The sequence below is a fragment of the Mesocricetus auratus genome, unplaced genomic scaffold (assembly GCF_017639785.1).
Source record: "Mesocricetus auratus isolate SY011 unplaced genomic scaffold, BCM_Maur_2.0 Super-Scaffold_100010, whole genome shotgun sequence".
In the NCBI taxonomy this organism is placed as follows: domain Eukaryota; kingdom Metazoa; phylum Chordata; class Mammalia; order Rodentia; family Cricetidae; genus Mesocricetus; species Mesocricetus auratus.
Window position 1 is genome coordinate 20,350,542 of NW_024429194.1, and position 13,171 is coordinate 20,363,712.

The following is a 13,171-nucleotide window of genomic DNA, read 5'->3' on the forward strand; positions in this document are numbered from 1 at the left end:
AGGTCTCCCTGGCCTAAGGGACCATGTGAGGCAATGTTATACTCAGCCTCAGGCTTCCATGTTAATTTTTTTGAGCAGTGCATTTTGTAAAATGTTTCAGTGTGTCTCTTTTAGAAGCAACTGGCATGCGGTTTAGGTATTTTACCTGATGGTGGGAAACACGTGTTTCAGATGTCTGCTCAAATCTACTGTAGCATAAAGGTGAGCTTCATGCTCACACTTCCTCCCTTTTTAAGGGAAAAGATGGATGTGACAAATTTGATGGTCACGCAGGGCTCTGCATATTTACTGTTGGGGTGTTGTCTATGTTGTCAATATCCAGAGCCCCCTGGGCTCCCAGCTGTAGGAAAAAATGACTTAGCTGTGCTGGGAGGTCCAGGTCTGTCCATGACTATCAACAGACCTTTCTGTTTGTCTGGGCGTGCCAAGTTGCCCACCATGGCCAGCTTTCCTTATCTCTCCATGAAGCCAATTGTGGGACCAATCTCACTTTAGCTCCTATGGTGGTGTTAATGAGAATGGCCCCCATAAGTTCATATGTTTGAACAGGTGGAACTATTTGGGAAGGATTAGAAGGTGTGGCCTCACTGGAGGAAGGTGTGTCACTGGGGGTGGGCTTTGAGGTTCCAAAAAGCCCACACCATTCCCAGCTAGCTCTTGCTGCCGCTCTCTGCCTCATGCTTGTGTCTCAAGATGAGAGCTGTCAGCTACTGCTCCAGCACCAGCCTGCCCCCTCCCCCCCTCCCGCTGCCATGCTTCCCACCATAATGGTCATGGACTCACCCTCTGAAATTGTCAGCCCCATAGCCTCTTTCTTCTATAAGCTGGCTTGGGCATGGTGTCTTGTCACAGCAGTAGTTAGGACAGCTGCATTAACACACTTAGTAGTTACGCACGTTTCCTTCTGCCAATTTGTCCCTCTACTGACAAGTGACTTTTCCGTGGAGTCTTTAGGTTGAATTTTAGTGACTGAATCAGAACTCCGCAGACCAGATTCTGCTTGAGAGGCCTATGGGACACAGTGATGACCCACTGTGGGTTTCCTCTGCCTGTCTCTAGATAGGTTCCAAACCCAAAGAAATAGACCATTGCAGACAAGAGTAGGATTCCGGGCCACTTCTGAGTCTGGCCAACCCTTGGGTACAAGGGTTACCTGCAGTGAGAGGTGGGCTATATTCAGGTACTCTGTTGACTGTGACAGAGTGGGTAGGCTCTGCACACAAAGCAGTGCTCTTTGCTCCCAACCCCTCTTCCCTTTACCACACCCCTTTATCCACACATCAGAAGTTCTTCTCTACGTCATAAAGCTGCCAGCTGCCAGAGCATCCCTCTGCTCTCTCAACTGGTGAGTTCACCACACTAACATGGAAGGATACTGTCACGCAGGACCTGTGTTGTTGTTTTTCCTAAGTTTCCTGGCTCCTAGGCACTTTCTCAGAAACAACTGCTACAGAGCCAAACACTGGAGGTGAGCTCCACTTGCTTGACATCCAGACCTTTTCTACTTGGGCTAGAAAATGGTCTGGCTGGAGAATCACACCACTAACAGGCCCTGGCCCCTGCTCCACAGGGTTCTGAGAAGCTGAAGATGCCATTCCTGCTGAAAGGCATTCACTTTTAGCATCCCTGGGCCAGCATTTAATTGTGAAAAAGCTTTAACCCCTGGTGTTACAGGATGTCCAAGGGTCTACCTGGCTTTAAGGGTAAGCAGCCATGATGGGCAAGGGACCCACCTGTGTTTCCTCTCCAACCCCATGCCTGTTCTTTTAATAATCCATTTTCACACAGTCTGGGCTCATCCACCATTGCCCCTCCCATATGATCTCTGAGTGGAGGTCCTGGAGCAGACAGCTCAACACATGGTCTGTGGAACTTATCACAGCCTCAATTTTCTGAGTGTAACACAATACCTACCCGGCAGGGGCACCGTGAGGCTCAAATGAGACAATGTCGTCCAGGGGCCAGAAAAGCACGTGTGCCAAAGAAAGGAGCTGCAGGGATGTCACTGGGCTTCAGGCACAGCCTAGTCTGTCTTACAATGTGTGTCCCCAGGAGGGTCCCACAACTTCTGAGCCATACTCAGGTTCCTACCAAAAACTGGATTTATTCATTGGTCCCCCTTCCAATTAATAACCTAATTTTTGTGTCTGGTGCCAACTTTGTTTTGGTTATTTTCTGGGAATCCTGAATAAACCTGTGAAGAGGGGCATTTTAAGAAACACTCCATTTCAAGATGGATACCTTTCAAATTATCTGACAAAAGATTGAGTCTTTAGCATACACATTTTCATGAAGGGCCAGTTTACAGCCAGTGGTCATGCAATAATATCATACATTAAAAGCCTGGCATCAGAAAAATATTTTGATAATTTATGGAATGATATGAATTCTGTAACAAATCATTGAAAGTTGTATGGAATGAGTTGTATGTATACACACATTAGTGAGGAAGACCATGTTGCTCAACTGAAATAAATGTAGCCATACATTGAACAGCTTACTGTGGCTAGAAATATGGGAGAAACCGAAGTGTGTTCACTGCTGCACCCAAACCCTTATGGCTACCGTGTCTCAATCCCCAAGGCTGCCTGCACCCCAACCTCCACGGCTACCTCACTCATGTGCAGGGACCCCAAGCTACTGAGGCCTCAGAGAGGAGTGGACTTCATCGGGTCATATTATGCCCTCTATCACCCCTAAGTGGCCTCCTGTTCTGAAGCTCTGACTGCCTTGGATGTCAAGTCCCGTTACCTAAGCAGAGAAGACTGAGAAGCCAGCCTTCCCGGGACTCCTTAAACATATAGTGTCACGCCAGCCCACCAATGTCTCCTGGGAGCCCCTCTAGCAGGTGGTGGGTAGGAAGGTTTTAGCCTCGAGGCTAATAAGAGAACTGTATGCCTTCTCATTGCTCTCCAATTTTGTATTCAATAACATTTAAAACCAATGTCACAGTTTTCTTTAGTTTTTAAGGCAAGAAGTCATCAATAAACCTATAAACTACACCATATAAAAGAAAGACACCCTTGGTAGAGACACAGGGCAGAGAGAGGATATGTACCCCAAAGAGAAAAAAGAAAAAAAACCCAACATCTAAAAAACAGTGAGGGAGCACTCAACAGAAAATCTTAGCTGATGAGATGATTCCTTGAGTACCCGCTCTGCCCTCTCTCATTTCCCTTTTCTGAATGCTTTGAAGGGAGATGTGGCCAGGCCAGGATACACCAGGATCTGGACCAGTAGCCTCCTCTCAAAGAGCACAAACAACACTGTGATTACAGAGTGGCTCTTTAACAAGCTGATGTGCCCGTGTGGCTTTGGTTTCTGCAGTCATTCCTGCTTGAGAGAGGGCTTTTGGTGGTGAAGCAGGAGTAATTGTGAAGGGATGAGAGAGAGGACGGGGATATAAATCAGGAAAGGTTAATGACTGGGATGTGAAGAAGGGACTTGTTTACAGAAATAGTGTGCAATTTAAAATTTACAGGAGATTTAATGCCACTACTTGGCAATCGCTAAAATCAACAGCCCAGAAAACAGTGACATTAAGAAAAATATTACAGTTATAATCATCCCCAAATAAGTCAATTAGTGTTAGGGCGCGAGCTCGCCATTACTTGACCCATTGGGCTTGCACTTAAGTGAAAAAGAAATCCCCCCTATTATACCAAGCTCGCTGGGTTGTGACCTGCTTTGCATCATGTATTACCCGCCAGCCTCCTTTCGTATACCTGGGTGGATGGCGCTGGTTTTCCCTTGCCTGGCATCAAAATAATTCTGACCCTTGACATTTGTAATCATAAAAAAAAGGCAATTTATAATTGTGTTGTTCAAATGAAAGCGTGGGGGGGAATTCAATCTGCTATTATACAAAAGCAATGACGGCTGTCTTCGGTGAAAAAAGCAACCCAAGTCAATTTGTGAACTTTGGCACCAGACGACCTTTAGAAACAAAACAATATACGGAATTTACAAGCAATAGCAGCCCATGCAAATGGCCCGGGCCTGCCTGCCTCTGGATTAGAGCTGCAGAGAGCATTATGGAGAATGCTTCCACAAAACAAATTAAGACTGTTACTTAAATGTCACGGCACACTATTGTATTTGGCTACAGATCATTACACCTGATACTAACACTTTTAAAAACTGTAATAACTTGGGAAATATTACATTGAGTGCCCACATGTATAAAGGAATAGGGGGGAAAAGAGGAGAAAATAGGTTTCCAAAGTAATTTAAACATCACTACCCTACGACGGAAGGGAAAGGTCAAAATTTAAGTAAGCTGAAAGGAACATGAATGGTAAAATAGAACATACAAACAAAAGGATGGAAAGACCACAGGGCCGAGCGCAAACACAACACAGGGGCATGCAGCTGCGGGCGGGCGGGTGCATTTCCATGTCTGCATGGGGAGAAAGGCAGGGAGGCAGGGAGGCAGGAGCCGGGTGCAGGCGGGGTGCAGTTACCTTCAGTGTTGGTGCTGCTGCTGCTGTATATGTTTCGCAGGCTACCAACACGGTTTAGTTTCCATGCTTTGCGTTTGGCTGCATCCCGAGAGCAGAGAGGGCAGGGGGGAAAAGAGACAACAAAAAGGAAAAGAAAACAAATGAAAAAGGGAGAAAAGAAATGTCAAAGTAGCGTGTGAAGTCACCTCTGAGTGCGCAGCAGGTGCGTAGCACCAAGGGGCTCCTCCGCTGGCCCTCTGCTCCCCCCAGGACAGCACAGAGGTGAGAAGGATAGAGGTGAGCCAGCATCGTTAGTGGAGTGCTCCCAAAGTCAAAGACATTCCCAAGCAAACGTGCGACACCCTTGGCTGAGGCCAAGGCTACTTGCTGGCAAATGCTGGCCTTTGCACTGTTGTGGGCTATGGTCCAGAAGCTAGTCCAAGTGACCCTGGTGGTAAGCAGGTTAGGCCTGTATGTTTCAGAGGCAGGCCTTTAAAAACCAGAGCATTTTTGTCAACTCTTCCTCAACCCCATTTGTGAGATGTACACTGGTCTACAGAATCAGAACCCTAGGACCAGGTGGGCTCCCCCACAATAGATGCCTCCTCCAACAAGTTAGAAAGGACAGACACCAAGTCGCTGCTGGTGGAATGCTGCAGTAAGGAGTAAAATTCTGAGCCAAGTGGACACAGCGCAGCTGTATACGCTGTCCCGTAGGCATGTGGTGAGACACTCCAGGGACACGGAGTTGACAAGATGGCTCCTGGGAGCCCGAGACACAGCCATGTCTGTCTTAGCTAGGCCTGCCACTATAGGCAGATAGCAAAATATTCAGCAGGGGTTGAAAGTTGCCATGTTCCTGAAGAAGGGCACCATGGGCCATCTGTTTCTCAACTCCACAGTCAGGAAGAGAACCTGCTGGAAGGTTCCATTAGGTGATGTGGCACAGGTGAAAGGCCAGGCTGATGGTCTGACTCCGAAGGCATGTGCTGGATAATGGTCAGCTCTGATGCTGAGGCATCCGGGACTCAGGATACGTTAACCATTCCCATCTGCTCTGGAGTTCACTCAGCTGTAGACAGTGTGGGGTCAGGCCCCGGGTAGGCTGTGTGAACACTGGATCTCTGATGGGCAGAGAGTGACCTCGGGAGATACCTAGGCGAGTTCAGTTGCTGGTCACTCTAGTTGCCCTTCTATGTAAAGATCACCAAAATACACGTGTAGAATCTGAGTTGTCAAGGAAGCTAAGCCAGTTCTGAAATATAGCCTTACATATTTAGAATGCAAAGCTTAGTCACGTGGACAAACATCTGAGTTCCCTGTCTACTGATTTCAAATGATTTTAGCTCTACAATGAAACACCTGGGGCTCACTTTGTAGTGTTACCAACAAGTAATTTGGTAAGAAATGTAATCCCTAACCAGTAAATACCGGAGTCTTCTGCCTATTGTATATGGATAGCAATTTAACTCTTCACAGTGTGTGTGTGTGTGTGTGTGTGTGTGTGTGGTGGGGGGGAAGGTGAAGAGGTTTTGCTCATCTCTGTATCTTTAAGGTCTTATGTTGTTCATCCCAGGAAACAATGCACTTGGAAGGGTTGTTCAGATACTAGCCAGTACTGGTGTCAGCTATGAGCAGTGAAGGAAATCCAACCGTTCACAGTTTTCAAGAACGGTCAAAGGATTGGTGCCCCACTCCCAGCACACACAAGTTACACTGTGCTCTTACAACTGGACATGTGCTTCATTTTTTACTAGTGGATGCTCCCAGAGTCTTGGGGCATATTTCACAAGTTCCGGAAAGAAATGGTTACTACAAAGCTTCCTGGGGAAGTCGACCTCCTTCTCGAACATTTACATATAAATAGGCAGACTCCAGGCTGAGCTAGCAGAAGGGGTAAAGCTCAGCCTGGAAACCTCTTCCTGGTTGCTTTGCACTCTGCATTTTTCATGCTCTGTTCTCCCATTACGGTTGGGATGTATAACCAGGAAGTGAACTTACAGCCCGGATTTCTATTAACCTATTGATGAAATAATCAATTTCAACGTATAAAGTGTCATGGCTTTTTCTTCCTTGTAAACAAATGGCTGTTTTCTGGCTGATACCAAGGTCCCGATTTGAGCATTTGTCTCTTGGGGCATTGATTACTTAAGTCGCCCTGTTTAGGCACTTTTCAACAAGAACTACAATCAGGACCCTGGGTAACGTTTCAGGGGAAACAGCCACATGGTACCAAATGGAGACCCCAGTACTCCAGCCCAATGTGGTGGGCTGACCATTACCTACTATACCATCCCCTGGTCTCAGACCTGGCAAGGGGCATAATAGGCCACCATGCTCAAGAGATGATGTTTTCTGTGCAACCCTTATCTATTCTTCCTGAGAGGGTCATACCATACCCAGGCAGGTCTCAAACCCCTCCCACCTCAGTGTCAGGCCACAGACGTGCAACATTATACCCCACTTGGGCAGTATCTAAAATTTGAGGGTCATGTGGGAAGTCCCACATGCTGCAAATATGTGTTGCTTTTATTGGTTGATGCATAAAGCTGTTTATTTGGGTGTTCATGGACTTTGTTTAACCCACCCACATTAGAGTTTTCAAAAACTTTATTTTTTTTTGAAACACAGGCTAACATTTAGATTTTTTTGCTACTAATGTCACGTGTCATAATTTCATGTACACTTAGACAAAAGGCTTCGTGGGGAAAGCATGTGGTGGTTCTTTCCACCCTATGTCTCTGCTTATGGGATAAGCCCAGGTTTTCATTTGGATTAGAGCAGGTACCCAATGAGGCTGCAGCATGGTCTCCCATGTCAGACATCTGCATGGCCATGACATCCCAGAAGATACGATGTCCCGGGTGTGATCTCTCCCTTCCCATTTCACTTTACAAATGAACCTAAGTGTAACACACAGCTGTGAGTACAAAGGACCACGGTCACCCTCATAGCAACAACCAACATGCACAGTGGCCTCAGTTACACAGGGCCTTGCTATGGGACAGCAAAAGCAAGGGGTCAAAGAAGCAAACAAGGTTGACGGCTAAGCACAGTATCTAGGGGGAGGGTTAAACGGATCATCACTGCATTGGACAGTCAATACCTTTCTTATTGCTGTGGCGAAATATCTGGAGTACAATGTAATGAAGGGGTTCTTTTGGCTTACAGTTGGAGGGCACAGTTCATCACGACGGGGAAGACATCGGGGCAGGCACTTGAGGCAGCTGGCCATGTCATATTCAGTCAGGAAGCAGAGAGGATGGATGCTGGTGCTGCACTCCCTTCCTCCTCTTTACCCAGCGCTGGACCAACCGCAGTCCATGACTGGTGCTACCCACAGCCAGGGAGTGTCCTCCTTCCTCAGCTAAGCATGTCCTGAAACCACTACAGATGCCCCCAGCTGTCTGTCTCCAGGGCGATTCTATATCACATCAAGTTGATGATCAAGATCACCCGAGACAAGGTCCACTGGCTGCAAAGGTTTTCTTCTGAGAATTAAAAGAACTGAAAATTTCAAAAACTCAGGCTAAAAGTGTAGAGACACAGTTGGCGACCATGTGATCCAACAATGATACCATTGATTTTTCTTTTAAATATACACTGCTTATGAACACTAAGCTAGATTGCTAGGGTGATTCTTGGGGACTAGGAGATGCCCCACTGGGAATCTGGGGAAGTCAAAACATCAGAAAGGGTGAGAGTACTGACACCCACGCTCAGCTGTTGAGTCATTTCTATACAGTAGTGGCCACCAGGTTGGCAATGGGGTGGATGTCACGCGGCACATTCAGATCTATAGAGCCACATGTCTGAGTCAGGCTGCTAGCATGAATGACAGGCATAAGCCCCCCCCCCATCACAGTGCGTTTGTAAAGTGCCTGCGAATGGAGAGCTCGGGGTCCACATGAGCAAATGAGGTATGGCATATTACTCTTGACTCTTGGTAATCACTAACAGACAGCTTCGGTCTTTTCAAAGACAGAGACGAGAAAAATGTGTAAATGATGGCTTTCTATGAAGTTAGAGTGACTGGAATCACTTAGCATCCACAATTCTCGGTTGTTACACACCACTGTATTCTTGGAAGCTAGTTTTCATATGGACTTTTATGACCCCGAGGGACTCAGAACTTCATTTGAAAGTTTCTATTATTCTGTTTTTCTGAGTAAAACAATCACTTCATTTTATCATAGCATGAAAAAGAAACAGAAAGCAGATTTCTGGTACTGAGACTTCTAACCAGCTCTTTATAAATAGAATAAAAATACTCCTTAGTCTGCTGGCATACTCAAGTCACCAAGGTTTTACCTGAAACTTCCTCCATCTCTGCACCAGGAAAACAGACTTATTAATACCAACTCTGCTCTGCTTCCGACAGTTGTCTTTGTTGATTAGATAACTATTCCCCAGACAGCTGACTAAAACATGACATAGCCACGAAGAGGTTGTGTCCAGGCTTGTAGGCCATGCTGGATGTTCCGGTGTACATGAATTACATCCTGGGCACATGCAGAATGGTCGATGGGATGAGGCTCTGCAGCCCTCAGAGTCAATTATGAGAACTAGCGGGGTCTTTGTACTTACAGGGAGGAGGGGGTTGGGACACTCACTTCTAACAATGTCTCATCTCAGAAGGAAATGAATAGCCCTCTTGCTTATACAAGGGAGTGTAAACTTATGTCTTTAAGAGAACTCCCGCCATCACCTTGTCAGACAGAGTAATTTCTTGTCTACATTGGACATGTATAAATCTAAAGATGGTATCGGTATAAATCCCATCAGTGCAGAGGACAGCACCTTTGCTCCTTAGTCTGTGGGCTGATTGTGTCACCAGGGCCTTTATGTGACGATCATCTATCTCCCAGGGGCCTCTGCAGGCAGCAAGTAGATGACACTGTGGTTTTCTGTCACTTCCAGTGTCGTCTGACCCATATCCCATGATTTTTTTTTTGTCTGTGTCAATTGTGTCTGGACATTAGGGGTGAATCAAAATAAATTAGGAATATCTTTTGTCAGACTGGGTGATTGATCATTCACTTGCTCAGTCAGATTGTGTAAATATTTACTTCTTTTATAAACAAGACAGTGACTCCCCTCACAGAATGCAACCCAGAAGATTCTTAGATTAGGAACTCTGCACAATGGCTGCTTCCCAGACAAGTCTTGCTGAAACACTACTTAAAAGGGACTTTGAGAGGACTAAACAAAATCCAAGGCCAAGCAGACGGATGCAGCAGGTCCATGTTTAGGAGACAAAATACCTTCAGTGCTGGCAGCATCCAGTGAGACCCAGTCACTTCCCAACTCCAAACCACAGGCAATACAATACTCCCCCACAAAGGAAATTGCTGGAACAAGCCATAGATCCTTAATTAGATAGTTTCAATTTAATTTCTAATAACTAAGAATGCTTTCTTTACCACAGATACAATTTTATCTAGAGCACACTGGGCTTGAAAACTGCCAAGGGCTTTTACACAGTGGGCTGGTGCAGGTACTCTGGGAAATGTCACTAAACCTGGCAGAAAGCGAGAATAAGATCAATGCAAAAATCCCTTGATTTACTAGAAAACTGGGAGCTCCCAGGAAGGAGAGGTGGGACTCTTTCTGGTCCAGGGATGTGTTGAGCTGCAGAGAAAGAGCTCAAAGGGAGCTATAATCATCGGGCATCCTTAGTCTCAGGCTAGAGTACAATTGTGATCTGGGATACCTGTTAGACGCAAGCATAAACAAGCATTGTCTCCATGATGTATTTACAATGTAGATTTTATGGCGTGGCCCATTCTCAGACAAACTGTCAACTCAAGGGAAGAAACCAAAACTGGGAGTCCCATGGCCTCTTGGCTTCCGTGCTCACCTGGTAGCCTGGAAAGAGTGGGAGACAGGAGCCTGGAACTGTGATGAACTTTGCCAAAGTTGTGCCACTGCATACTGAAGGGCTGACACCTGGTATGCAGCCTGTGACATACACTGTTACACATGTGCACACACATGCCATGCACACATGCACAAAGAGCAAACTCACTTCTCAGTTGATGAGGGCTTACCAGTTTCCAGACCTGAACGGGGTGTGGAAAGAAACCCTATAGGCAGTAGCAGGGCCTGAGAGCGGTCAAAGACCCCTGTCTTATTTAACTTCGCCCTCAGAACGACTGTCTTACCATTCTGTGGAGTCAGACAAGATGGGGGCTAAGGAGTGGGATATGGTACTGGGGGGCTTCAGTGCTTCCAAGTACGATGGAGGCAAAATGGGAAACAGCCATTTTCCCACCCCTTCCCTTTCTTCTCATCTTGTCCCCTCTTCTGTTTCTTTCTTTTCTTTCTCAATTTCCTCCAACAAAAATATATTGCTGATTTTTTTTCTTAAACACAAAATCTTTTTAGACAATTCCAGGCAAAATTGTTTTTTAATAAAACTCCAAATTGTGTTATCATATTTCAAAGCAATGACCAGTTAAAGTCACTAATCAAAGGCATAATTATTTAATGACTACTGCTCATGCTTGCACAGGGCTGTAATTGAGTGACTGTGATCACTGGACCACCAGCCTCAATGGCAGCAAACAAGGGCCCCTCTGCATTTGATCTGCTATTTCTGTGGCCGCGTTCTGAGGGTGGGGTGAAACACTCCACTCTGGGACTCCCTCACATGTGGCATATGAACCTGAGAAGACTTGCTATCAGATCAAGCAGAGACAGGTTTGCTGTTTCCATTTGGGGCCAGCTGCAGAAACCTCCAAGACTGTGCAGATATGTGGTTTCAGAAACTTCAGAATCCAGAAGACACACGTGCAAGTCAGTGTGAAAAGACCAGAGAGGAAGAAAAGTGTAAACTCATTCTTCCTGCTCGTACAGACATTTATTTCTTTACACACTAACAATTTCTTCCCATAAAACTGCTCTGACCATAACATCAGGGCTTCTTTAGCATGCTCCTTAGTCAATTGTGAATGATCAAACAAGGTCATTACCATCCAAGGAAGGCCTGGGAGAAGTGCCGCAGTGCTGAGCCATCAGAAGAATAAAACGTCTGCTTTCTTTCATTAGAAGTTAAACACACCAATCTCATCCAGGTTTAACCAAGAATGCCACTTTTCCTTTAGAGGGACTCCTGTTGGAAGTGCTGTGCTGATGTAGGTATTAGTGCCTTTCAAACAAAAGGTGCTGGATAAGGCAGCTACTCAAGCATCCCTTTATCATACAGACCATTTCTAAGGCCTTGGGTTCATTTTCTAGGACCACCAAGGAGGGAGAGGGGGAAGGAAAATGAAGGGGAAGTAGGTAGGTGGGTCAATGTTATAATGTTCCCTCTTCTATGCTATGTATGTACCGTAGTTTATTTCATATAGAAACATGGGATCACATATTGAAACATTTACGATGCTGAGTTTACCCAGTACACTGGCCACAGATACACTTCTTTTTGCCTTGCTGCAAAGACATCCAGTAGCAAGAAGCGATCGCAGACAGACGTCAGTTTCTTACGCCGTTTTCATATAGAAGGAACCAGTAATAGAGAAATGGCTGGCTCTCAGATGTGCTGGAAAACTACAAGGTGAGCCTGGATATCTTATGGTGCCAGAATTTGGTGAAAAAAGCATAAAAACAGAACACTCCACCCCCACTACTGATAGGGCTGCATTCCAAAGGTCACAGAGTCATTGTTAGGGCCTCTGACTATCACAGCTGGGATGCTTCAAGGAGCCAGGTTGGGTTACAAACTAAAATATCAAATAATCATGGTTTCCATACATGATAAATGATTGAATATATTAATAGTAATGAGTTAGGAAGAGATGAATATTATCTGTAGAAGGATTACAAATATTTCTGTAGATACTCTGCCCTCAGTGTAGCGTGGGCATAGTGACTTCCCTCCAAGCAGTTCAGGATGGAGGTAAGGACAGAACAATTCAGACTGGGGACCTAGTGTGACATCCACAGGTCCCAAGAACAAGGACAATGTTGGCCTCAGCAGACAGAAGCCACACAGACAGTATAGGGGATGCATGGCAATGGTGCTTCATCTGGGGCCTCCTCTGCATCAGGCTTAAAGGCCTGCTGGTCTGAGAAAAACACCAAATAAATTCCAGTAGTGGCCTCCATCAGAATCCCCCTGTGACTGACAGCTTCCCTATAGGTAAAGCTCATTAACAAGGAAGTCAGAAAAAATGTCCCAAGCAAGAGAAGTCTAAGGCAATTTGGATCCTGGAACAGAAAAATGCACTAGATAAAAACAAAGAGATCTCAATAGACTATGGACTTCAGTCACAAGGTATCAGCACAGGTTCTTCAGCTATAACAAATGTCATGTTAATGAAAGGCTTAGAGAGGAAACCGTGTGTGTGTGTGTGTGTGTGTGTGTGTGTGTGTGTGTACGAGCACATGGAATTGTCTCTATTTCATCTTTTTTTATTTTTAAAAACAATCTTTTTATTTCATATCAATCCCAGTTCCCCCACCTTCCCTCCGTTTCATCTTTTTCAACAGGGTATTTGTATGGTTCATTTTTTGAACAAAATCATTTTACTATAATCACACAGCTAGTATAAGAAGTCACTTGAGGAAAAAGCTCTGTCCACTTCCCTTCTTCTGATGTTTCTCCGAGGAGGCAGTTCTACCTGTCCCCGCCTCTGTCTCTCCTTTTCTCTCTTTTCTTCTCTTATTTTCTTACCTCTCTCCCAATAAACTTTCAATATAAAAAAAAGAAGCTGCCTGAACATGTG

General features: G+C 45.5%; 1 protein-coding gene across 10 annotated transcripts in view; it reads right to left on the reverse strand.

Annotated features, from left to right (window-relative positions):
- The window catches only part of Agap1 (ArfGAP with GTPase domain, ankyrin repeat and PH domain 1), a 452,310-nt gene that overhangs the window by 71,272 nt on the left and 367,867 nt on the right, over positions 1-13,171 (reverse strand). For 5 of the 10 annotated variants that reach the window (XM_040753059.1, XM_040753060.1, XM_040753057.1 and 2 more), the window contains one exon: positions 4,464-4,541. The exons of the other annotated variants lie outside the window; for them this stretch is intronic. In XM_040753059.1, the coding sequence (XP_040608993.1) occupies positions 4,464-4,541 (78 nt within the window). The remainder of the gene's footprint in view (positions 1-4,463; positions 4,542-13,171) is intronic. 10 annotated transcript variants of the gene reach the window in all.